Source organism: Bidens hawaiensis, unplaced genomic scaffold, assembly GCF_021521415.1.
Source record: "Bidens hawaiensis isolate Kalapana, Puna unplaced genomic scaffold, B.hawaiensis_p1.1 tig00014658_1, whole genome shotgun sequence".
Taxonomy (NCBI): domain Eukaryota; kingdom Viridiplantae; phylum Streptophyta; class Magnoliopsida; order Asterales; family Asteraceae; genus Bidens; species Bidens hawaiensis.
In genome coordinates, this window is record NW_027492282.1 from 112573 (window position 1) to 137326 (window position 24754).

General features: G+C 35.2%; 4 protein-coding genes and 1 pseudogene across 4 annotated transcripts; all 5 read right to left on the minus strand.

Moving 5' to 3' along the window:
- Nucleotides 1-347: 347 nt before the first annotated feature.
- LOC143547192 (putative pectin methylesterase CGR2) lies at nt 348-2493 on the minus strand. Its single transcript, XM_077038675.1, has 7 exons — nt 2397-2493; nt 2079-2227; nt 1962-2001; nt 1824-1856; nt 889-1263; nt 762-817; nt 348-690 (listed from the first exon to the last, which is right to left on the minus strand). Exons 2-7 carry the CDS (start codon nt 2202-2204, stop codon nt 538-540), a joined length of 783 nt encoding a protein of 260 aa, XP_076894790.1. The 5' UTR covers nt 2205-2227; nt 2397-2493; the 3' UTR covers nt 348-537.
- Nucleotides 2494-5314: 2821 nt separating this feature from the next.
- Nucleotides 5315-7883, minus strand: LOC143547193 (squalene monooxygenase SE1-like). Its single transcript, XM_077038676.1, has 7 exons — nt 7379-7883; nt 7084-7195; nt 6828-7002; nt 6372-6759; nt 6008-6283; nt 5651-5929; nt 5315-5488 (listed from the first exon to the last, which is right to left on the minus strand). The coding sequence occupies exons 1-7, from the start codon at nt 7601-7603 to the stop codon at nt 5384-5386; spliced, it is 1560 nt and encodes a 519-aa protein (XP_076894791.1). The 5' UTR covers nt 7604-7883; the 3' UTR covers nt 5315-5383.
- A 1582-nt stretch (nt 7884-9465) lies between these two features.
- LOC143547194 (L-type lectin-domain containing receptor kinase IX.1 pseudogene) lies at nt 9466-11946 on the minus strand (annotated as a pseudogene).
- Nucleotides 11947-12334: 388 nt separating this feature from the next.
- On the minus strand, nt 12335-19512 carry LOC143547212 (oligopeptide transporter 4-like). Its single transcript, XM_077038695.1, has 6 exons — nt 18800-19512; nt 18522-18619; nt 13805-14368; nt 13451-13703; nt 13182-13364; nt 12335-13102 (listed from the first exon to the last, which is right to left on the minus strand). Exons 1-6 carry the CDS (start codon nt 19307-19309, stop codon nt 12488-12490), a joined length of 2223 nt encoding a protein of 740 aa, XP_076894810.1. The 5' UTR covers nt 19310-19512; the 3' UTR covers nt 12335-12487.
- A 2137-nt stretch (nt 19513-21649) lies between these two features.
- LOC143547195 (phosphoglycerate mutase-like protein 1) lies at nt 21650-23937 on the minus strand. The gene is made up of 10 exons (XM_077038677.1): nt 23853-23937; nt 23590-23657; nt 23400-23507; nt 23113-23192; nt 22861-23023; nt 22535-22613; nt 22365-22449; nt 22163-22282; nt 22033-22077; nt 21650-21957 (listed from the first exon to the last, which is right to left on the minus strand). Exons 2-10 carry the CDS (start codon nt 23647-23649, stop codon nt 21840-21842), a joined length of 858 nt encoding a protein of 285 aa, XP_076894792.1. The 5' UTR covers nt 23650-23657; nt 23853-23937; the 3' UTR covers nt 21650-21839.
- Between the last annotated feature and the right edge of the window lie 817 nt (nt 23938-24754).

Consider the following 24754-nt stretch of genomic DNA (forward strand, 5'->3'; position numbering starts at 1 on the left):
AAGTATGAAACGTGTTACATTAAATGACCAAAATTGCAATATGTAATGTAATGCAATCAACTCAAACTTTGATTCATATGGCACTAACGTGGGTTTGATTGGTATTTGTGATTCATAGACAATTTATAATAGCAAAATGGAGAACCTTATATTGATTGAAGCAGAGCTCATAAGTATACAAAAGCATCATATAATTAACAATCTACATCGCGTCTTCAATCCACAAATATCAAACTTATCTTCTTTTTGGGAACATATATGTAATGTAACCTCTGTTATTGCAAAATGGAGAACCTTATATTGATAGCAAAATGGAGAACATATATGTACAATTTATAATAGCAAAATGGAGAACCTTATATTGATTGAAGCAGAGCTCATAAGTATACAAAAGCATCATATAATTAACAATCTACATCGCGTCTTCAATCCACAAATATCAAACTTATCTTCTTTTTGGGAACATATATGTAATGTAACCTCTGTTACCTCTATAACTTAACTCCAAAAGAATCAAAGAACACGTACTGGTATGCTTCAAATAAGCGATTTAAGGTGGAAAATCTGGCAGCTCGACCGGTATCGTTTCTTGGCTGCAGCTAATTCAAACTTCTTGATTGCGTCTTCATTCTCGTCTATCTTGCTTTGAACAAAAAACCGAATCCACCAAGTTGCACTTCGCAGTTTCGCCTATAGACAAACGAAAAACATAAATAAAAATCACAACTTTTAAAAAATAGATTTAAAAAAAGAGGACTTACAGGGCGACCAAACTTTGACATCTCATCAACTTTAAATGTACGCTGCCCAGGATAACCTATTTCCAAAAAGAACAATAAAATTAGAAATGCTATTTATACAACGCAAAAACATTATCTGGAAATTTACCTGAGAATATAATAAATCCATCAGAAGATACTCTTGCTAATTCGGGAAGTGTCTTGTTGAGATACTTTGGGGACAAATAATCGAGTGCATCCGAGACTATGACAAGTGAAAAAGATTTTGATCTATATGGTAAAGGAAACTTAATGTCGGATACACGAACAACGCCTTTTCTTACAAGACGGTTGCATTTAGCATCAGCCTCATCTAAATCATACGGCTCTACACCCCATGCTTCAGTCTCATCTTCTTTTAATAATTTAGAGACCACTGTACACGTGTCGGGGCCCACGTGCAAGATTTTATGCATACTATCTCCATACGCTTTCTTTAAATATGGCAATGCTTGAAAAATTTCAGATGTGCATGAAGAACCAGCTACATATAAATTACATAATAGTTTAGATTCGTGGTGTTTCAATAAATTAATTAAACTGTTTATATTTCAGTAATACGGGTGTAACAAGCCAAGCTGTTTGTGAGCTACTTGACACCAGCTCGCTAAAAGTTTTAATCAAGCTGAGATAAACTGAGTTTGAGCCCGAGCTCGAGCTTAAAATAAGCTTGTTTAATAAATGAGTCTAAGCCCGATCCGGCTCATGAGCCTAAAGTCCAAAACAAGCCTATTATTTGTATAGCTTTTATTTAACACGTTTAATATATATTTATTTAAAAATTCTTATTATATACAAACTTATGAAAAAATAATTACTAAATAATATAACTTATGTTATATGTAAAATCATACTTAAAAAATATAAAAATAATTATAAATATATAGAAACTAAGTAAATAGATAATAAACAAGGCGAGCTTGAAAAACTACTCACGAGCCGAATTCAAGCTTTAGAAATAGAGCTTGGGCCCAGCTAAGCTCATTTACACCCCTAGTATGTAAAAAGATATAAAGTTGTTTAGTTATAACTTAAATGGTTTACCTTGAAGCCTAGTTAAATCAGCTTTATCAAAACCTGTGAGAAACAAAATTTGTGTTTAGATTGATTAACAGAGATAAGAGATATTTAGGTATTAACTAACAAATGATGCATAATTGCATATTATATATACTAACTAACCTGAACCAGTATAAAGATATCCAATAATGAGAAAAGCTCCCTGAAAGATGGATGCAAAGGATATATAAAATTACACAAATGACAATATAATATATGTGTGTAAATAAATGAGTATACCAATAATAGTAGGGCGATGGATGATAAGTAAGGAGAGGAGCGTGACTTGGGGTGTAATGACGTCATAAATGGAGCGGTGGCTCCATCGCCCAATCGTCTAGATAAGCCAGAAGGTCTCCTTGACATAATAATAATTTATTATGATTTGCCTGTATGTTATTATTTGTAAACATATAAACTACCAGCAGAAACAGAAATTAATCTTTTACAATAATAAATAAAGTAAACCTAAGTTGTTAATTTGGGGTGGCAATCAATTTATAATTTATAGTTTAGCGAAATGGACATTTGAGGCAGTGTTTGTTATAAGAGAGATACCTGAATGAAATGAGATTGGGGTTCAGATCTGGATCTGTGTTTCTGGTGAAAGAAGAAAGAAAGGAATGTGCGTTTCTGTATATATATATATTATATATTATTATGCTACTTTACTCTTCTTACTTATTATTATCTTTCACACACACACACACACAAAAACAGTGAGAGTTGAGTGTTGTATTTTAGTTTGATTTCTCTCTCTCTCTCTCTTGGGATCGTAGCAACTCAGCAGTTAGGAACGCTTTGTTGTCTTTGTCTGTGTTCGAATTTGGGCTATTGGGCTGGGCTCACAAGCATAATCATGACAAACTCAAATAGGGCCCTTATTTATCCCCCACTTCAAATATAAGATTTTAACTTTATTTTTCACCTGTTATCTTTTATTTTAATAAATAATAATATAATATGTTGCAATATATTTTTAGGCTATGTGTAGTGGAGGAATTACAAAATTGGACGTTTTGCGTCATGTGTCGTCCAGTCAGCAAATTGTAAGTTTTTGTTTTTGGGGTGTAATGGTGTTGTAGTCTTATATATATATATATATATATATATATATATATATATATATATATATATATATATATATATATATATATACACACCCAATTTCTTAAACAATTGGATTCTTGGAGTTATCGTGTGATTACACTAAGCATAGCAATTTTATCAAAAGATTCATTTAATTTTTATTAAACTCTATAGAATTATAATTGTTCGTTTATATATATATATATATATGTGTGTGTGTGTGTGTGTGTGTGTGTATTGGATCATTTCAAAAGTATTTTTACAGCGAGAATTGAAAGTGTAACTTCATTAATCCCTAATTTCACTCACTTTCTTATTGTGTAGGTGCGTATGTACGTGTGGGTACGTATTTTTGTATATGTGTGTGTATGTATGTTTGTATGTGTGTAGGAATGTAGGTTTGAATGCGGCTCGGTACGTTTTTATGTGTGCAGGTAGGTTTGAATGTGTGTAGCTAAGACATAAATACAACCAAACTACATACATGTAGGTAACATCATAAGAAATGGAGTAAAATTAGGGATTAATGGAGTTACAACTTCACTTCTCGCTGTAATATCACTTCTCGCAAGATCCATCCTATATATATATATATACCACACACAAACAATTATCATAATAATAATAATAAACAAAAGAAAGCTGGGCGAGAAGAATTCGTCGCAACCCCCCCCCCCCCCCCAACATTTCGCTCCCTTTGTCGGCGGGGGGGGGGGGTGTTTAAAAGCAAAATCTCCCCATTTTCTCGCCCACTACGGGCAGTCTTAGGAGGTGTTTGGGATTCCTGATTTTACCACCTTATAACTTATTAATAAGTTAATAAGTTACAATATTGTAACTTGTGGAATTTTTTCTATCACAATATAAGAAATCCCAAACACCTTATTAGTTTTCACAAAATTAATAAGTTATAAGTTAATGAAAATAAGCAATCCCAAATACTAACCTCTTAGAGAACATATTATATATATATATATATATTAAAAACCAACTTCTTCATCACTCACAAATATCACTATTTATCAACTTTGAACAGCGGACTCATATTGTTATCAACCATATATATTTTGTCATTTTCCAATGCATATCATTTTATTGTTTACCATTTTATTATTTTTATATGCAAGTTCTTCACAATTGTGTTCATTTTGGCGTTAGGTTTTCTATACCAAGTTAAAATTCATTTTTCTGTTATTGATAAAGACGGTTATTTTTGCATATCTTTTATTAAACTTTTCCTACTGTGTGTTTGAACTCAATAAATAGAATTTAATTCCTAAGATGGAGTATGAACTTTGAAATATTTGATTTTTATATTTAAGTAACTTATGAGTTATTAACTTTTAAAAAAGTTAAAAGGTGTTTGATATTGTGTTTTATTGCAAGGAATCCTAAACACCCCCTTACATAAAAATCTATAAAACCACTCTCATTTTGTATACCGACTATGTGTAAATACACAAGCACGTCCGCAAGTGGGTATAAGACATTTTTAGTATTTAAAGGCTAAGTGTGTATACACTACACAAATGAAATAAATATCAAAAGAAATCAAGTTAACTATACTATAAACATTGTTCTTGTTTTTCTGTTAATTTTTTTTTACCATGTTCACAAGTATTAATTATTTTCCAAGAATTAAAAAACTATTTAGATTGCGCTGAGAGCCTCACGCGCTGGCTCTCACGCCCAATTTAGCGTCTGGTTGACTTGGCGGCGATGGATCATGCTGAGTCAGCCGGAGTTGTGCCCTTATTCCACGCCTCGTAACACATGGCTTAGCATCTGTTAGTTAAAAATATAAAGTATGACACATATATGAATGATTTTGTTGTTTCTTTAGTTTAATGAAACGTAAGACACAGGATAAGTAATGAAATTCGATACAAACATAAAGCAGGATATTCCGTCCTTATAAGTGTAACTGGTTACCATGTTTGAAAATGATATCTGATTGTTACCATGGATTGAGTTAAAGATGCCACTAGCATCTGTTTATAAACTGATGCCAGTTACTGATCAGTTTAGCAACTGGCTGAAACCTGTTTTTTTTATCCCTCTGATAATTGTAAGTTGTAACATCCTTGCATCTATATATACTTGTAAAACTCGGCATCGACAACATAGAAACAGTTGTAACTATAATTCCAAACCTTAGAATACTGTAAGAAGATCCTTGCATTTGTAACCTACCTTTAGCTAAACGTGGAAAACAGGAATGTTATTCGCCTTTTTATCGTATTAATGTGATTTATCAAACTCTTTTGACACTGATTAACCATCTAAATTTTATTTAATTAATAGACATAAACCAAAAATTGTTGACCAAAATCGACATTATTAACATATACGGCCTCTAAATTCATTACATGAAGAAACTAAAAAAAATTAACTAGAAAAGAGATTCACTGAAAAAAACTACAAACTAGATAAGTGTGTTTACATTTTAAACAGACTTAATGCAGAAAAGGCGATTTATAATATGTTGCACTTGAAGACGATAATAGCATTGGTGCAGCTCCTTCGGATTTTAGGATGGGGAAAATAATACTCGATGCATCCTGCCAATCAAAACATAAACATTCATCAAACATTTGGAAAATCTATACTTAACCAACATGACAATATGGTTTCACAAACTACTTATCAACATCAAGCTTATATAAACAACTTAATTATGATTATACCAAAACTATATATATAGATGTATAGTAGATAATTACCAAGATCAATCTAACACCTAGCCAAACGCGTGGTGGTGAAGGAAATGGAAGTAATAAGCGACCGACTCCAAAGACAGCAACTGAAAAGAAATGAAGCACCAAGCTCCATGGCTTAGGATTTAGACCGGATAAGAGTGCAATGGGCCCGCTTGAGAACACACCACCAAGGGTCAAGTAGTCAAAACATGCTTGACGTAGCTCGGTTCTCGCTTGGTCATGTGATGCAGAAAACACCTTGTACAAGGCTCCAGCCAGTGTGTTGATCGTAGACGCTAATGGCTGTAAAAAAAACAAAATGCACCTTCAGTTTCTTGAAAATCTGACTGTAACTAATTTAACACCAGGTTAGATGATGACCTTGCGCAAAGTGTAAAACGAGTCAAGATGATCACAGAGGGCAAATGAGTCATTCATATTCCCAATAGGTCGTAGAAGATCACGAACAATAACAACATCCGATAAGGCCACGGTCATTCCTCCACCTGTCAAAGGATGTCTCATATTGAATGAGTCCCCGAGTAAAACTGCACCCGGGGTGGGTTGTGGGGCAGCTGGCATGCTTCTATTAGCCATTGTTTTTATGCCTCCTTCGTCCACCGCATCAATGAAGCTAGGTCGCAGCTCATGAGGGATCTAAAACCACAAAATATGATTAGCCAAAAAGCGATCTTGCATAGAATAATCCTTTTTAGATATAGTAAGTATATAACTAATGAAATACCTGCGGAGCGACTTTGGTCTTCAAATAAAGGGCCATGTCACCATTGCCAACAGAAGGGATTTTCTTTCCAGGAATATCAACTAAACACCGAATCTCGGTGCTGCTGATACGATAACACAGTATTGGTGAAGGGTCTGCTAGAATAACATGTCCATGATTCGGGTATGGAGCCTCACAGTTCTTCAAAAGCAATGCAGCAAAAGAGGATGGGATATCTACTTCAGGTTTGCATAGGCCGCGTCTTAGATTCGAAAAACAGCCGTCACAGACGATGGTCAGGGGGGCATTAGCGGTAATATCTTGACCAGCTCTGGTCTTATAGCGCACGCCTGTCACAGACCCCTTTTCTTCAATTAGGGATGTCACTGTTCCTTGTTCAAGCCTCACACTGAAATAATATATACTTAAGATTTTTGAATATGTACATGCAAAATGGATTTTAGTGAAGCTGATTACTTTGGGACCGTGGCAGCCTTGTCACGCATGCGTTGAACAAACCGCCCGTTGTGGAAACTTCTACCTGAAACATCTCTTGTGAACTTCTCCAATGGGTATGCGAGTTTAGTGCTTTTACCATCCATGAACAAAGCATACCCAAACACCCTTTGAGCATCTATTTCCTCTACACAATCTGAAACAAATACAATTGAACTATTAATATTATCACCTTATAATAGATGAGCATTTATGCATGTGTTGGTAACTGACATACCTTCTAAATCCAGTTGGATCAATTTCATGTAGCCACCAGGTTGGAGCAATTCACCAACTATTCGGTCTTGCAATCCGAGGTCTCTTTCTATGACAAGAACACGTCGCCCATCCTATAATATATAGAACTATTAAGAAGTTTAATTATTTAATAGTATACGCAACACAAATTTTGTTAGGGTTCATCGTCGTATAGTACGGATAAGGAACTAGGAGCAATAAGATGGCAAAGATGAATGATATTTTTTTAATTTTGAGAGAAATTCAAAGACAAAAAATAAAAGATGATAGCATGCCTTGCCAAGACTATAGGCAAGGGCTGCACCAGCAACACCAGCACCAACTATGATGACATCAGTGGCTCCATCGTGAGTCTGAACTAATTGGTTGGTCCGTTTATGAAAATCCAAATCATGCTCCGGTTTGTTCTTTTTCACACCTAAGAAGTATATGAGAGCAAAACCTAACCAAGTAGCTATAATTCCTCCCAATATGTATAGCTGCAGTATCTTCAACTCCATCTTCAAGAAAACTGATATTATGAATCTGAATGAGTTGTCCGCATTATATATAAACAAGACCAGGTTTCATAGCATACAATGACAAGAATGAGTTCAAAATGAATACACAAGTCTAAGGGAAGATTGGTACCAGGCCAATTATTCTCTCTTTTAGTAACTTTGCCAAAAGCAAAACGTTAAACATTGACAAGATCAAAGAGGTATTTGTCTTGTGCAGTTGGAACAAATATAAGGATCTCACCCACTGCTTGAGGAGACAGATTTTTGCACGCGGTTTACGTTTTTTGATTTATCAATGGGATATTATTTAAAATTTCTTAAAAATTAAAAAGTTGTTACTTTATGTTGAGAGGAAAGTGGTTTGGCAGAGCATTGTGTGTTAAAAGTTAAAACATAATTTTACATTTGATGTATGATTGGAATGGCATATATATTTTTGTGATAGTTATTTGTTTGACTTTACATGGATATGATACAAATGTTAGGAATATATTTCTTTTTTTTACAAGGATAGATTGCTAAATGCTAAATGATCATGTTAGGATCCAAGAATGATTCTTTAGTTACTTGAAATTGTACTCAGTAGTTCAATCAGGAAGTGAAGTATTGATATATAAGAGATTTAACATACGCTGCTTCATTGTATATTGAGAAGTTACTCGCCACAAAACCTTATGCACAACTTTAACTGCAGGGCGAATTTGTTTTAAGGATAGAGAGTACTCGTCTTGAAGCAATAAGTAGTGGACTACTGATTGTTGTTTTTTATGTTTAATCTTATAACCTAAAAGCAACTACCTAGCTTGTTTATAGAAATTGCATTTAAGCGAAACACGGGCTAGAATTATAGGGGATCTAGTAGAAGAGGAAGACGCCGAAAAGTGTATATCCTTACTTACTGCAAGCATCCTTACTTGCATGCTAAAATTAAGGTTAATAGAATTTAATTAAGATATTTTTTTAAATTAGGTTAATATAATAAAAAGATCCAATTACAATAAAGAGGCAGGTAAGCGGGCAACAAGCTGCGCCGCCACCCCCTTTTGAATGGCAAAACCGATCCTACTGAAAATAAAATTAATGTTTTTTGGCGTCGTTGAGTTACTGTGCACGACCCGCTGAACTCTTTTTAGAAACTTAGCAGCATCGGGAGCAAGAGACCCAAATGTATCAAAAGCAAAATGAATGAAGACGTGTTGATTCTCCACACACGCCTTCTCGTGCTTAACAATTTTTCCTGCTTCTGCCTTTAACACGGCCTGCCTAGCAACAAATCCGGTGTCCCTAAGCCCGACAAGAGGGGACACCCCAGTAAGGTCCACACAAGCATGCTTCCCCCCCCCCCCCCCCCGGCCCATCCAAACACAAGAATGTCCGCTGGTCGGAGAGTAGACCTTCCTTCACGCGGATCCGACAAGAAATTCACAGGAGCCTCTTTTCTTGCCGAGATTCCCGCTCGTTTTAACACGTCAAAAAGGACATCCCTGACCAAATCATGTCTATATTTAAATCCCGGGAGTTCTTTGCAATGAACCGCATGTTCACCAAAATTGTCTAAACACGCCTTACGATAAACCGGGCATTGCTCATCAACTGGGAACAGGGGGATCATTAACCGATATTTAAGAATGGCTCGGTACTCCACTGCTGACATGTGCTGGCCTAACCCTTCGATGGGGGTGACAGTCAAAAAGTCTTGAGCATGAGGAGCCTGAAGACATTCTAACACCGCGCTCTCTGACGAGAGGACACGCCAAACTTTTCTCCCAAACTTTGGACATGCCAAATTAAGATTGATATTTACTAGATGGATGCAAAACAAGCTGAGTTATATTTTGGAAAGATCCATCACTCAATCATAGCAGGATTGCATTCCATTAAAGCCTATATCTTTACTTACTGCAAGCATGTGCTACACCTAGAAAATAATTTAATAAACTTATTACAGGATTTTATAAATACAAAATCTCATAATTTCAAGCTGGTTACAGAAAACAAATGTTAAACTTCTTGAAAAATGCTTCACTGCATGCATTTTTTTCTTGAAACAAAAAGAGACAACAAAATAAAAAACTTCCAAACTGAATTACTTATTGTGTCTCACAGATTAAAGATGCTGTTGAAGAAGCAGAAGATGAACCAGTAAGCTTGGATGAAGCGGTATCATCACTCCCAGAACCCGTGAGATCAATGGATGGTGAAGACCAGAATGCAGACATTTTAATTACGGGTGCTGCAAACACAGCTGGTGGCACTGTTTTTGAAAGGTTGGGAAGTGGTGCTTCAAAGTTCAGAACTTGAATTGCTTGCCTTATTGAGGGCCGAGCATTGGGATCCGTGTGAGCGCACCAAAGTCCCACGGCGATCAAACGTTCCATCTCCGCTTCATCAAAATCTCCATTAAGATTCAAATCAGCTACTTCACTAATCTCCCCTCTTCCATAAAGGTCCCAAACATGGTCAACCAATCTTACATGACCGTCTTTAGCCATTGGATCAAGCGGTTTCTTACCACTAGCTATTTCAAGAGCCACTACTCCAAAGCTATAAACATCTGACACCTTGCCAGTTTTCCCGGTTAGGATACATTCAGGAGCCATGTAACCCATCGTACCCGCCAATATTGTGGTCTGTGCCCTTTTCTCATGGTCAACAAGCCTGGCCAAACCAAAATCTCCAAGCTTGGCGTTAAAATTGGAGTCGAGCATAATATTACTTGATTTAATATCTCTATGCAAAACACATTGCTCCCATTCTTCTTGAAGATAAAGCAATGCGGAGGCTAATCCTCGAACAATATTATACCTAATTGACCAAGTCAACAAACAACTTCCTTTGAAGAGATGAGAATCCAAGCTACCGTTTGACATGAACTCGTAAACAAGCAGTAGTTCTTTACCTTCATGGCACCAACCGATGAGGTTAACCAAGTTTCTATGTCTTAACCGGCTAATGGTCTTCACTTCGGCCGCATACTCTTTAATTCCTTGTTTGGATCCGCTTGAAATCTTCTTGACCGCCACATAAGATTGAATTTCCTTCAAGAAACCTTTATAAACACCACCAAAACCACCTTGTCCTATCTTCTCTTCTTCTGCAAAGTCCTTTGTTACAAGAGCCAGTTGTTTGTATGTGAACTTCTTCGGTCCAGTCTCAATCCCAAATTCTTGTGTAGCATCAGTCGCGTCTTCGTTTTTCTTTTCATACATAATCTTTCTCTTTTTCAAGGAACAACGTATGAAAAATCCAGTAATTAACGCGCATACGGAGACACCTAGACCGAGACCAACACCCAACACTACCTTGGTTCGTACACGTTTAGGACCAGGGACTGTCTCTGTGGTTGATGGGGTTGGTGCAGAACCATTGGTACTCTTCGTATCTGAACCGATTGGACCGATGCTTCGTTCATCAATTGGTAAACTTGAATCGAAATCCCACGAATGAAGAGTGTGAATCTCAAAATAGTCACCAGTAGAAGCCGAAAACCCGATGCTAACATTTTCTGGTAGATAATCTCTTAGATCAATTTGTGTGCTAAGTCTTTGCGTGAAAACCTGATCGCCATCGAAGCCTGTAAACGCAACACTTAGCCTTTTTGCACTAGAGTTGTAAGTTACCCTTGCTGCGTTCATTTGACCTTCGGAAACAAGATTTGACCATGTCACATTTGTAACCGATATCATGGAGTTTATGTTGATGCCTACATGATCACCAACCGGATCCCAACCATTCTGAAAAGTATCAAACTCTACTGCTACAAACGGGTTCAAAGTCGAGTTAAGCACCTGGTCACCACCAGCAAGGCCAATGCCACCACCTTCTTGTTTAGAGGGAATTTGAAACCCGTCTGGTGCAAGAAAGAACGCGAGTCCATCACCATACAACTCCTGCTCGCCAGCATTTATGATAAATGTAAACAGGGTGGTGAAATCGGCTAACTCGCCTGAACTTTTGTCCCAAAGATGGAATAGTTTCTGATATGTGACTCGGCCGGTGCTATAATGCATTTCTTTATCCTGTTGGTTTCTAGTGAGTTGGATGACTGGACTAGAAGGTGCAGCATCTCCAGAGTAGTTTAAGTCGTGATTATTAGGGTCGAAACTTGTGAAATTAAACGATAGCTTTGCCGAAGAGGGAAGTGCTAGGAAAAGCAAGTATAAGATTATAATCATGGGAGAACGCGGATGATTGTGGAAATTATTGTTCATAGAGTTACACGTCGGCATTTCTTTGTTATGGAACTATAGATCTTACATTTGGCGTTAAAGAGCATATTCATATCATATGAATCAGATGAACAATGAAACATACAATGAGACAAGATGGTTATTTTATATTTGGCCTGCAGTTTAGACATACTTGCCTGTCTCATAACTCTGATTTGTTGATGCATTAGAAACTGTAGTTGATATATTAATATAGAATTGTTGAAATTAACGAAAACTATTTAGTATACCAGATGAGCCGTCTATACAGGGGCAGGATATTAAAAACAATGAATTTTTGAGTGTGACACGCATAGTTTAGGACGTGATCGTACATTTCGTTCATGCGTCATACCTGGACAACCTTGGACACAATGTTTCGTAATTGGTTTTTACACACCGATATCAATACTAAACAATGGTAAATTATCGATGGAAACCATGCCCGATATTGATATTTACCAAAAGCCTGAGAGCAGTGAAACATTAAACATAATATATATAACAAACTCTAGTATACATGTATTTATGCATCATAAACTCAATTCATACAAACCTTATGTAACATAAATTCATCTTGCCTAACCTTCTGAAAACACACCTTTATGCCATCCATAGTTTTACATATGGTTTAACATCACACAATTTGACAACCTAAAGCAATATACAAGTGTTGCTAGTTAACGGGACAACCATCGACATTGACTCCTTTGGCGGTGGGACAAGTCGCCAACGGGCAATGCTCGCCATCAGTACCCCACCAAGTCACACCTTTTTCCTCAACACCCACGAAGAAATAAAGCAACACCGCCATGAACGCCACACCAGCATCCAACGCAGCCGAGAGGACATAATTATACCTCTGCCACCACTGTTTCCTGTACCGAAAAACAAAGAAGTTGAAAACTGTCCCTATAATAATCCAGGCATTGTAGTTCACAGCGGTGGCTGGTGGCATGGCGCCGGTTGCTCCTAAAATAACCGGAAGGTTTATGAGAGGAAGCCAAGTTTGTTTAGGGAATGCCTTGTAAAACATCCAAATAATAATGGGTCCTAATGCACCCCCAAGGAAGAACCAGTTCATAGAACTGTAGTTTCCAAGACTACCGAATATTCGCTTTGGTCCAACCAAACCCCAAATGACCGATGCATCGAAAAAGACTCGATCTCCTGGACACGTCCATGGGCTGTCCGGTGGAAGAAGCTCGTCTTGACAGATGTTTTCAATAGAGTCTAGTAACCATACTGCCACAACAAGGTTTACTGTTCCAGCCAAAATGGTTCCTATAAACTGGTTTAAAAGTACACATTAACAATCTAGCTACCAAATTAGTTTTAGCATAAAAAATTACAACATATAAGTAATGTACCTGAACCAAGAACATTGATCTTGGAGGAATCTTCATATAATGTCCGAGCTTGAAGTCACTTAGGAACGAAATGGCTTGTGTCATACTCATGTAACCGTAAACCTTAAAGCATACATTTGCTATCGGTCTTCCTGGAAGTATAACTCCCATAATGTACTCGGTGATTATGTTTAGCCCCGGTGTCTGCAAGCATTCATATTGTTCACAAACTTATTTCACACTTGTTAATTAAGTGGATAACTTTTTTTAACATGTAATTTTAAAATTACCTGATTTGTTGTGGCAGTGATGATGCTTATTGGAAGTGTAAAAAAAAAGGCAATAACCGAAGCAAAGATTAACCCCCACCACGGCATCTGAATTTGATCGTTTAGCACAGTGCATAGTACAAGAGATATCGCGAGTGTTACAGCTAGCAATAAATGGAACCACCAGTTGGGTATGTCTTTGTATCTCTTCATGAGTCTCGTGTGTATATCCTCTTTCTCGTTGTATGAGGCTCGGAATCTATCATAAATTTCCCTGAAATTCAACGCAAAACGATTATAAATCACGCATGTTCTTCGTCTTAATTAAAAGAATCAGAAATTATGTATGATTTGGACATATTAATATTATATCACCTTCCATGAAAGAAGGCCACATGAGTTAGAGTTGATGCAATGGCTGCAAATCCAAAACCATAAGTGAGAGCGAAAAATGTACTTAAATGAATCCTTCCTTGTTCTTCATAGTTCACCATATCTATTTGAAACTTGTCGTTAACAATTGCGGATATGTTATACTTGTGACCCTCCTTTGTGAACAAGTGTGATGAGAATATTGGAAACCTACTAGCTCCATACAAGTCCAACCCCCAATAAGACAATGGCATAACTATGTAGATTATCATTGCATACCCCAAGAACACATTGACAATGGCGAAAAACGGGCTGATTAGTGGGCTAAACAAGAAGGATGCTGCAACGGACCAGTCAAGTGTTATGGCTCCAAGCCCAAGACCTTTCATGCCCGACCCAAGTTGTTGGGCCTTGACGGATCCGGAGAAGGCCCAACAAACCCATGAGATGCTTGAGAGTGTAGAGAAGAGGTATCCTGGGACTAAGTACCATGAGAAGCTACAGATTAGTGCGATTAGAAAGAACTTCGCACGTGTCATCCGTTGCTCGTCCTTTTCATGCAGAGCCCTGCAATTCATGAATATAGATACTTTGATAAAAGTTGGAAAAATTATAGAATAGGCTCGTAGATCATCGTAAAAATATTCAAAATAGGCATGACGATATTCTCTCTTTTCTAAACTAGTCATCGAACAAATGGACCAATCAAATGAAGACACATAAGCTGGTTAGGCACTTTTCGAGCGGGCGCTGAAATCCTTGCAAATCTGACATAGCAGAACCTTTACTTGACACATGTCGTGACTCGTGAGCATTACATAGGAGCTCAAGGAAGAATGATTAGACTAGGAAGGTATCTACTGTACTTAGGCTTAAGAGGAGACTACACGCTGAAGGAACGATTCCAATTTACGTGACATTGTTTAGCCTACAGTGGATGCGTTCCTTCATCATTTAGTCTTCTATTAGCCTATAAAAATTCGAAACATTTTTACCTAATCATTCCTCCAATCTAAAGGTTCTAACTAGATGTGGCAATCTTGACCAAAACCCTTTCGAATGATTCAATTTGAGTTGTTTTAAAAGTTAAATGAGTTGGTTTGGGTAAAAGGTTTTAACTAAATTGGTCAAAATGAGTCATTTGAAATTCCATCCTTTTATTTTCGGGTCAAAATGGGTCAACAAGTTCAAAGAAATGGGTCGATGTGGGTTAGTGTCCTAAGGAACTGTGACAGGTTTCAGATCGGAACGGGTTTTCGTACAAGACAGATTTCGGCACGAAACGGGTTTTTGATTGCAACGGGTTCGGTTCAGCTTTCAAGCTAACACGAGTTTTCACCCGTGACGTGTTGGGTTTTGGTTTCTTTTGTTTCTTTCTGGTCGATTCCGGACTTGTTTTTGTTCGTTTTTTCAGTTTTGTTTTTGTTCGATTTGAATTCTTTTTAGTTTCGTTTTGATTGATTTTTTCGATTTCGATTGATGTCCAGTTTTGGCTTTTTGTTTCTTTGTCTCATTTTCGTCGATTCTTTCAATTTCGATTCAATTCTAGGTGGGTTTTTTTTAATGGAATGAGGACAACGTAGGAAACATTTTAGTGTTTTTACTTTTTTTGTTTATGATTTATATTTTGAGTTATATTTTTTTAGTGGTTTTGGTTTCTTTTGTTTCTTTCTGGTCGATTCCGGACTTGTTTTTGTTCGTTTTTTCAGTTTTGTTTTTGTTCGGTTTGAATTCTTTTTAGTTTCGTTTTAATTGATTTTTTCGATTTCGATTGATGTTGTCCAGTTTTGGCTTTTTGTTTCTTTGTTTCATTTTCGTCGATTCTTTCGGTTTCGGTTCAATTCTAGGTGGGTTTTTTTTTTTTTTTTAATGGAATGAGGACAATGCAGGAAACATTTTAGTGTTTTTACTTTTTTTTTGTTTATGATTTATATTTTGAGTTATAATTTTTTTATTATTATTTTTGAATATTTTTTTGAGGGTTTTTAATCTTAATAGAAAACCCCTAAAAAATTCAAAAAAATCATAACTTAAAATATAAATAAAAAACGAAATATCTAAAAAACAAAATGTTTCTGCCATTATTCTCGCTCACAAAAAAAAAAAAAAAAACCCACCTCAAAACCCGGTTCGATCCTAACCTATTTCGACCCAAACCAAAACAACCTTTTTTTTAGTTGACCCGTTTTGACCTAAACTCATTCTGACCCATACTCGTTTTAACCCATGACTCATTTCAACCTATAACTCGTTCGACCCAACCCAACCCATTTACCACCTCTAGTTCTAACACTTCATTGGCCATGACTTGTTTTAAAAAGTGAATTTCACGGTCAAGTTTAAACTATTTCTGTTAACTTGTCTATTTTAGAAATTTTCTCAAAAAATAAATAAAAACTATAAATGTATTGATCAAAATAATAAGAAAACCCGTTACTAAGGTAAAGAGTACCTAGAATCTTTCGACTTTCAGTTGAATATATGTAAAACAAACATGCATCCATCGGGTCAAGTTATTCTTTTAATAAAAATGAGAAGTGTGGGAAGCCATAAATAATTGACATGTGTCAAGTGAGGACCAAAGAAAAAAGGGTATAAAGGTAATTGTACTTATTTTCTCTCCCCACATGCAAGACACGTGTTAATAGCCCCATCATTTTATAACGTTTATAACTTTTTCGTATGATATTTTTTTTAGAAAAAAAATTCATCATAATAACATGCGTTTTTTATCTTTAATATGAGTATGATTTTTGTTATATAAAATTTAAAACAAAAATCAAGCCATTGTGTCTTTTCGCACACCATTGTGTCTTTTTCGCTTATCATTGTGTCTTTTTTCGCCATTGTGTCTTTTCGCACACCATTGTGTCTTTTTCGCTTATAATTGTGTATTTTTTCGTCATTGTGTCTTTTCGCACACCATTGTGTCTTTTCGCTTATCATTGTGTCTTTTTTTGTCATTGTGTCTTTTCGCACACCATTGTGTCTTTTTCGCTTATCATTGTGTCTTTTTTCGTCATTGTGACTTTTCGCACACCATTGTGTCTTTTCACTTATAATTGTGTCTTTTTTTCGTCATTGTGTCTTTTCGCACACCATTGTGTCTTTTCGCTTATCATTGTGTCTTTTTTCGTCATTGTGTCTTTTCGCTTATCATTGTGTCTTTTTTCGTCTTTTTTCATCGTTGTGTCTTTTCGCACACCATTGTGTCTTTTCGCTTATCATTGTGTCTTTTTGCACACCATTGTGTCTTTTTTCGCCATTAATACATGTTACACAATAACTTGAAACGTAAAACACAATGGTGAATACGTAGAAAACAATGACCTAAAATGTAAGACACAATGGTGAATACGTATAACACAATGGCCTAAAATGTAACACACAATGGTGAATATATATAACACAATGACTTGAAATGTAAAACACAATGGAAACAATATATTACACAATGACACAATGAACGAGAAAAAAACACAATTAAAAAACTCATTAATTTTTTATTTTATTTTTATATAACAATATGATACTCATATTAAAGATAAAAAAACGCTAATTATTATGATGAATTTTTTTAAAAAAATAATGTCGTATGAAAAGGTTATGGACATTTCAAAATGATGGGGGAATTGACATGTGGAGAGAGAAAGTCAACAAATGTGGGTTATTACCTTAATGCCATTTTTATCAATTTTTATTTATTAAATTAATCTCAGTCATTCAAATCTAAGATCAATGGAGTGGATTTATTCTCACATTTCTCATTTTTGTTGTCTTTTGTATTTTAACTTATCCTTAATTATTAATCTATTTTATATGTCCTTGTCTTTTAGCATACTAATGCTTACTATACGTCTATACCGCTATACATACATCTTACTTTAAAAGAAAAAAAAATCAATATGGAGGAAGATTGCATGTACATAGATGAGGGGATCAGATCCTCTTAAAGTCAACTAGTCAACGTATGTAGCCATCATAGAGGACTTGACGGAGTGAATGAAAAAAATATCAACTTGATACATACAGCTGTATTTGACTTTATCGCATGTTCCCATTTAAGATTGAAGACTTTTTTTTAGTCTTGTTGGATTTTAAAGCAAGAGTGAGAAACACTTGATTATGAATACATTATCATTTAATTTATTAATAATACATTAATAGTACGTGTTGTATTATTAATTTGTGGTTTATCTTTAAGCACGAATCAAGTCAGTCAGACAAAGCTCACTCAGATCCACTAGCTTGCTAGTCAGCATACCTTTCTAAAATATTAATTAGCATGCTTATAGATCAGAACATACATTTGAGTAGCTAGACAAGAGATTTACAAACTTTTTTTTTAATATATTTATTATCATATCATATCATATCATAATAAACGTACAATTATGACGCAGCATTAATGTTTATATTTCATATGTATTTTTTGTATTTATGTATGTATAATACTAAAATATACTTGGCTAATTTGATTTATTTACCTTGTGATTTTTTATTTTTTTAAAGAAAAAGAGAGAAAAATAATTGATAATAACTTCTTTCCTAGTTTTCGCTATTTCCCAGCAAGACATACGATATGAGTGACACAAGACATTATCTCATGTGAAGTAAATAGAAAATCCACAACAAGATATCATAATTTAAGAAAAAGTGATGCTAATATGTATTTATTTATTTAAGCATAATTAAATTCACATCCATCAAATTGCTTTACCTGAAAAGGGAAACCTGAACTAGAGTCCCCGGCCACCACATGTGCGACGGCTCCACCACGTACTTCCTAAGCAACCCCGCCCAACCGTACCCTAATACCTGTCAGAAAACACACCACCATCAATGGTAATAAATTAGACGCAGTAACTTATAAAACACGTGTGTCAGTGTCAGGGCTAGCTTGTCCCTGGAAATATTTTAAATTGTCTGGTACTAGTAAAAATAAATTATTCTTTAAAATATAAACTCAATAACTCACATATAATTTAAATAGTTTACCTGCGTGGTAATAATCAGCAACCAACCAGCCAAAAACGAAATACTCCGATGATAAAAAGCTTTAATAATCGTGACAATGCCAACAGCATAAGCTGATCCGTTACCAAAAGCACTTCCCGCGTTGGCAAAGATAGAAATAAGAACATGCTCCTTCATGTTAAATGGACCGGGGTTGAAAGAGAACAACTTGGGTCCAAACCCAGGCAAGCGGAACTTAGTCTCGGGTAGAACCGCAGCCATGAAGTGGCCAATGGGTAGTGTGGCGACTTGGACCGTGATTTGGGTGATGACTAGTGGCTCAGTACGGTAAGAAAAGAATTGGTTAAAGAAAGATAGGAGTGCACATGAGATCAAGCCTAAGAACCACATCCTAAAGGTCCAAACTGGCAAGGTTGGATCGTCGGTGTTGGTTACGGTTAGCCGAACTTCTTCGATGGGGGAGACCTCATCGTCGTCGTCGTGGGTGGCGGTGGGAGGGTACGATGAATTACGGTCATCGAAGGCGCCCATGGTTGGGGTTGGAATGTTAATGCTAGTAGGGATAGATGTATTGGACTTTTAGGACGAGTGGTGTTTCATAATATATAATGAGAATGCATTGATCATAATTGAGTGTGAGTTAGACGTTGTGACATGGAAATATGGAATCATATGACTTACAATCTTACAATAAGCTAAAGTAATTTGTCGTTGGTTCATTTAATTCATATCTAGAATATATATAAAAGGTTTAACTTTAACTAAATTCACGTTCATGGTAATTGACCATTTAACTTGGAATTCTTTTATAAAATTGCATGTGGAGAAAATTATATATTTATTAAAAAGAAAACACATGCTTGTTTGATTCTCAACATGCACAACCGTCTTCCAGATTTTAAATGCCTAAAACGAATACTAATAAAAAACCCTTATATAATTTTTTTCTCCAAAATGATTGTTCATTGATGATGATTTATTTCATTATTAGACTCAAAATTAATAACATTTTATTAGATTGTTTAATGTTAACTGAATTTGTTATGATTTTTAGGCCCTTATTGATGTTTTTTTATCAACCATTTTCAACTCAATTTGTTAATAATGGTTAAAAAATTATGCCTATATATCATATAATATATAACTTTTTTTATAAAAAAGTCAGGCTCTTATTGAGATCGTGTCCTAGACGGCGGACGAGCCCTGCATGAAATCTAAGACGCCCCTGTTAATATAATAAATACATTTGTTAAATAAAAGATGTTAAATTCTATTCCCATTCTGGATTAATGGAGTGGTAACATAATACAATAGTTTAATTAAGTTTATTTAAACCATTGAGTTGAGGTGAACACAAAATAAATATCTTAAACCAAGATGCGTTTTCATATATGACAATATATTTTTATGGAAAAAAAGAGAATCAAAGATTCTTGAGACCAAACACCAATCTCGAAATCAAAACATGCTTAGTAGTCAATAGGCGCCTGACTTATCGTTTCAATCTCATTCACACTTTTACAAATTATAGAGTTTTTCTTTTTTATTTATTTATCTATTTTTTCAAAACAGTGAACTATAAAAAAGTATTTACCAGTATATCGGTTTATTTATATACCTATAATTAATTATGAAAATCAAAATATCTCACAAGTCACAAGTGAGTAGTGAGCACTATTAATCATTGTATTTATTTGCTTTGTGTACAACAAATGACACATTCTTTTTAACTTATGTTTGTGCTATATTTCTTTAGTTCATTTTAACCCTATACTATGTATAATATATACCTTTTACCCATTTAATTTATTAGTTATTTGTTTTTCTCTAATAAATCTTGGGCGTTTTAAAATGAATATGCAGTTTTATTTTTTTTTTCTCTCAACAATTTGGTATAAACTTTGTGCAAAACGGTGTTGGGATTGAGTTGGGTATTTGTTTAGTGTCAGATGGTTTTTCTCTAACAACATGCGTGTGTTACCCTTAAAAGAAATGAATACCGAGTTATACACGGTATACCCTGAATCGAACAGTATTCTAGACTATATCGAGTTATATTGTAAACAAACATTTTTTGTATCATACACGTGTTTAAAATATTGTAATTTTTTGTGTCGTAAATTAACATACCGATTGCTACTACCATACCATAATGTAACGAGCCAAACCCCCGCTAACCGAACAATCTCTATACCAGTATGGGTATCCATTTTCATTATCTGCAACCATCAACTGTGCAAAAACTCGTTAAAAATTGTTTTTCACAGAATGTGTATTACTTATTTATCCTTTATACAATGTCTTCAATCCATATTGATAACATATACCGAACACAAAGACCACAACACATATACCGAACAGAAACACCACAACACATTTAACAGCAAACCAATGGATCTACAGTTTTATACCCACCAAAACATGTATGAAAATAATTTGCAAAAAATTCATTACAAAAATCAATAAACTATTAAACAGTAGATTGAAAAATAAAGGAAAAAAACATTTCATTAATGCATATATAGGCCCACCAAACACTCAAAGAGTCACTGGTAAGACAAATAGTGCTAAAGTCAAACAAAAAGTCAATGGGTAACTGTTTAGGGGTGCTGCTTCAGTAACAATAATCGATCAGTAGTAAATTATTCACTAGAAACTTGGTGCTTGTGATCAACAGGAAAGCTGCTATTGATCATCAAGAGAGGTAAATGCTGATGGAAGTTGGTGTTGATAGAAGTAAAGTTACCGTTGACGAGGATTTACTTTCGATGGGGTTTTTTTATGCATTTTTTTTTTTGGCAGAGGTGAACATTTTAGTACCAACATTAAGATTATACTCTCATCAATGTAGAAAATATCCTTCTTCCCTCTTTAATAGAAATTGAAAAGTAACAAATAGTAATAAATCAGATGTTGAGTCAATTGCAGGGGAGTAACATTTAACAACGCCATCAAAACTCGATACATAATTATTTTACAACATCATAGCACATCATCAAGTGTAGCATTACCATGTTTCAGCTCCTCGTTCGTTTGAGAAAAAATATGACTGCAAATCCGCTTACGATGTGGACCCAGAAACCGGCTTGTCTTTTGCAAGCTTTTCATCACTTGGAGCATCGGGTCCAGAAGGAATCCTTCCCGGATAATCAGTTGCTGATGAATCTGATCCTAACATACTGTAAAAATGCATAAACATGAAATAAGAAATACTTGAATAAAGAAAACAAGATCAATGAAATATGAAAGTCCACCTTTTGTCAACAATCACCATGGACCGAAGCTCACAGTTGGCGAAACTGCACATAATTTTTGAAGCATCAAGTTGTAGAGTAACCAAGCCTTTCTAATATAATGTTTAAATGGTGGTTGAAGATGACTTACTGTTTGTTAATTTCTTTCCTGACCGTTGGGTGACAGTCGTTGCCAAAGGTAGCTAGCGTATGAAACAAAAATCCACTGTGAGTTACAATTGCTATCTCCTTTTCTTTCCGTGTCCATAACCTGATTATATCATAATTATAAATTACAAAAATCTAACTAAATAAAACTCGATGTGCGGACCGAGAGCACAAACAGAACTGACCAATTGAGGAAATTTTTCCCTCTGATTGCAAGCTCTTCTTTTGTCTCCCTTACATTAGCTTTCCATAGAACATCCTCATCGCTTTCTATCTGAAATAACAACATACAAAATAATCAAGATTCACACAAATTCTCACCAACAGAACTAGAAACATGTATCGGTAAAACCACTTGCCAGTGAAAAATCAACGGCGGGAAATAGGCATTGGTATTCACTGACACTTCTCCTTCGGTCACACGGATGAACACCCTGATAACCAAAACAACAATTAATGTTCAACATCATATTTTTCAAAACATATAACAGACTAAAAGAGGTTTGTCTTGAGATGTTGTGATGTTGTTATTGTAAGAATATGAAAGAACCGATTGCATTCCATGGGATTACAATATATATATATATATTATATATATATATATAAAGATGTAGCTGGGCCCGTGTGCTCTATACTTACAAACTCTAATGATAATACATATTCCAATGGTTATAAACATACCAAATGTTCTCGACATAGTTCTACTGCAATAATAGGCGGGCAGTTAAAGCTTGAGATTGCAGATCGACCACTGTTTCCAGCATTTGCTAGCATCAGTGGTAGTGAATCCACTGTATCCGTGTAACCCTCCCCACCAAATACTCCAACAGCTGTTTGCATAGTCCTAGAAATCACACAACTCAACACCTTTATTACAAAACACAAAGCATAACAATGCAATCAGGCAGTTGCATACTTGCATTGTATCATTACCTCAACAAAGGAGACGTGATAACCACTTCGATCTTTTTAGCAAGCCCGGAAGCATGAACATGCTTTCGTAAATTTTCAACCTAATCACATAAACAAAATATAGCTCATGATCAATGATTTGTTTACAAACATACATAAATAGTATCATCATTATGGTTTATTAGTATTGACCCCACGAGCACTGTTTCCATCCGTCCACCAATGCAACCGAGGCCTACCTTATGATCACAGTGGTGGTCTGATACTAATAAACCTTAATGATAATATATATACTTTACAATATTCACCTGCTGCCAGCCTAAAGGAGTTAACTCGGCATCGAAATAGTCAGGGGACATGTAGGCTTTATAATCTTTGTCTCCTATTACATTGTGAATTCCTTGGGCGTGTCTGACCTGGAAATATGTATTATTATACTTACTGGGAAAACCTTAACTGATGAATTAATAATAATTGGATTAAATATTGGAGACTAACCAAGTGAATAGTCTTGGATCGGTGCAATGGATACAGACCTGAAGTTGAACCGGTATCCATTGCTGCAGCTGCATTAAAGATCCATTAAGAAGAACATAAACAACAAGTTCCAGATTTCTATTTCAATTATTAATAATAATTTCCCAAATAAAAAGATAAAATGAAATAACAAATCTTGGGGCAATAATAATCAAAGGATAAAATAATAGATCAAGAAGGAAGACAAGTGGAAATGAAGTAAAAAGAAATTAAGAATATATTACCGACAAGACAAGGGATGATGGAATCGATCGGTTGGATTACAGAAGTAAGTTAAGTTATGGATGATGAATGAAACAAGTTAAAGATGGTGATCAACGTGCGGATTTGTGGTTGAAAACTTGAGATTCAAATCTCCTCTCCGTTGACTGCTTTCTTTTGACTTTGCATCTCTCTTCTAGTTCTACTTCTACCACTCTTGTTTCCTCTATAGATTAGAGAAGATTTTATTTCACTATTAAATTTTAAAACATCTTTCAAGGATGTGACATTTGACTATTTAATTGCTAACTAGCTAGATTAAATCCACGTTTTGTGATAAGTTTAAATCTTTCGGTTGTGATGTACTTGTTGTTATAAACAAAAGAGAAAATTTAAAATTATAATTTGTAAAATATAACCATGAAGATATTGAAACATGTTCGTTTGATATGATTAAACTCGTGCATCGCAACTTACGTAAAAGTTATAAATACAAGGCCCTGTTTCGTTGTTTATGAGGACATGCACAATTAGTCCTCTTAGCTCTACTAGTTGGACTCTAGCTAAAAATAGAATTATATTTACATTTTTAAGTTTTTAACCTTAATTTTGACATCCTATGACACTTTAGTTCACAACTCATAGTTACTGGAACTGAGTTATGCCAACACATCACAAACGAATATTTCATTTCCAATACAAAACTAAAGTATTTCAACCAAATTTGCGGATACAACACACATCAAAAGTAGGACCGCAAGCGTGAATATGGAGATGATAGTAGCAGCCGGATCAAAAGTTGAGAGAGAGAATAGATCTACTAGCTTTCAAGAAACTAGATCGACTAGAAACACAAATAAATACTTACACCGATAAAAAAAAACTCTTCAAAGGATCAACCCCGTGCATCACTGCATTGCGACGA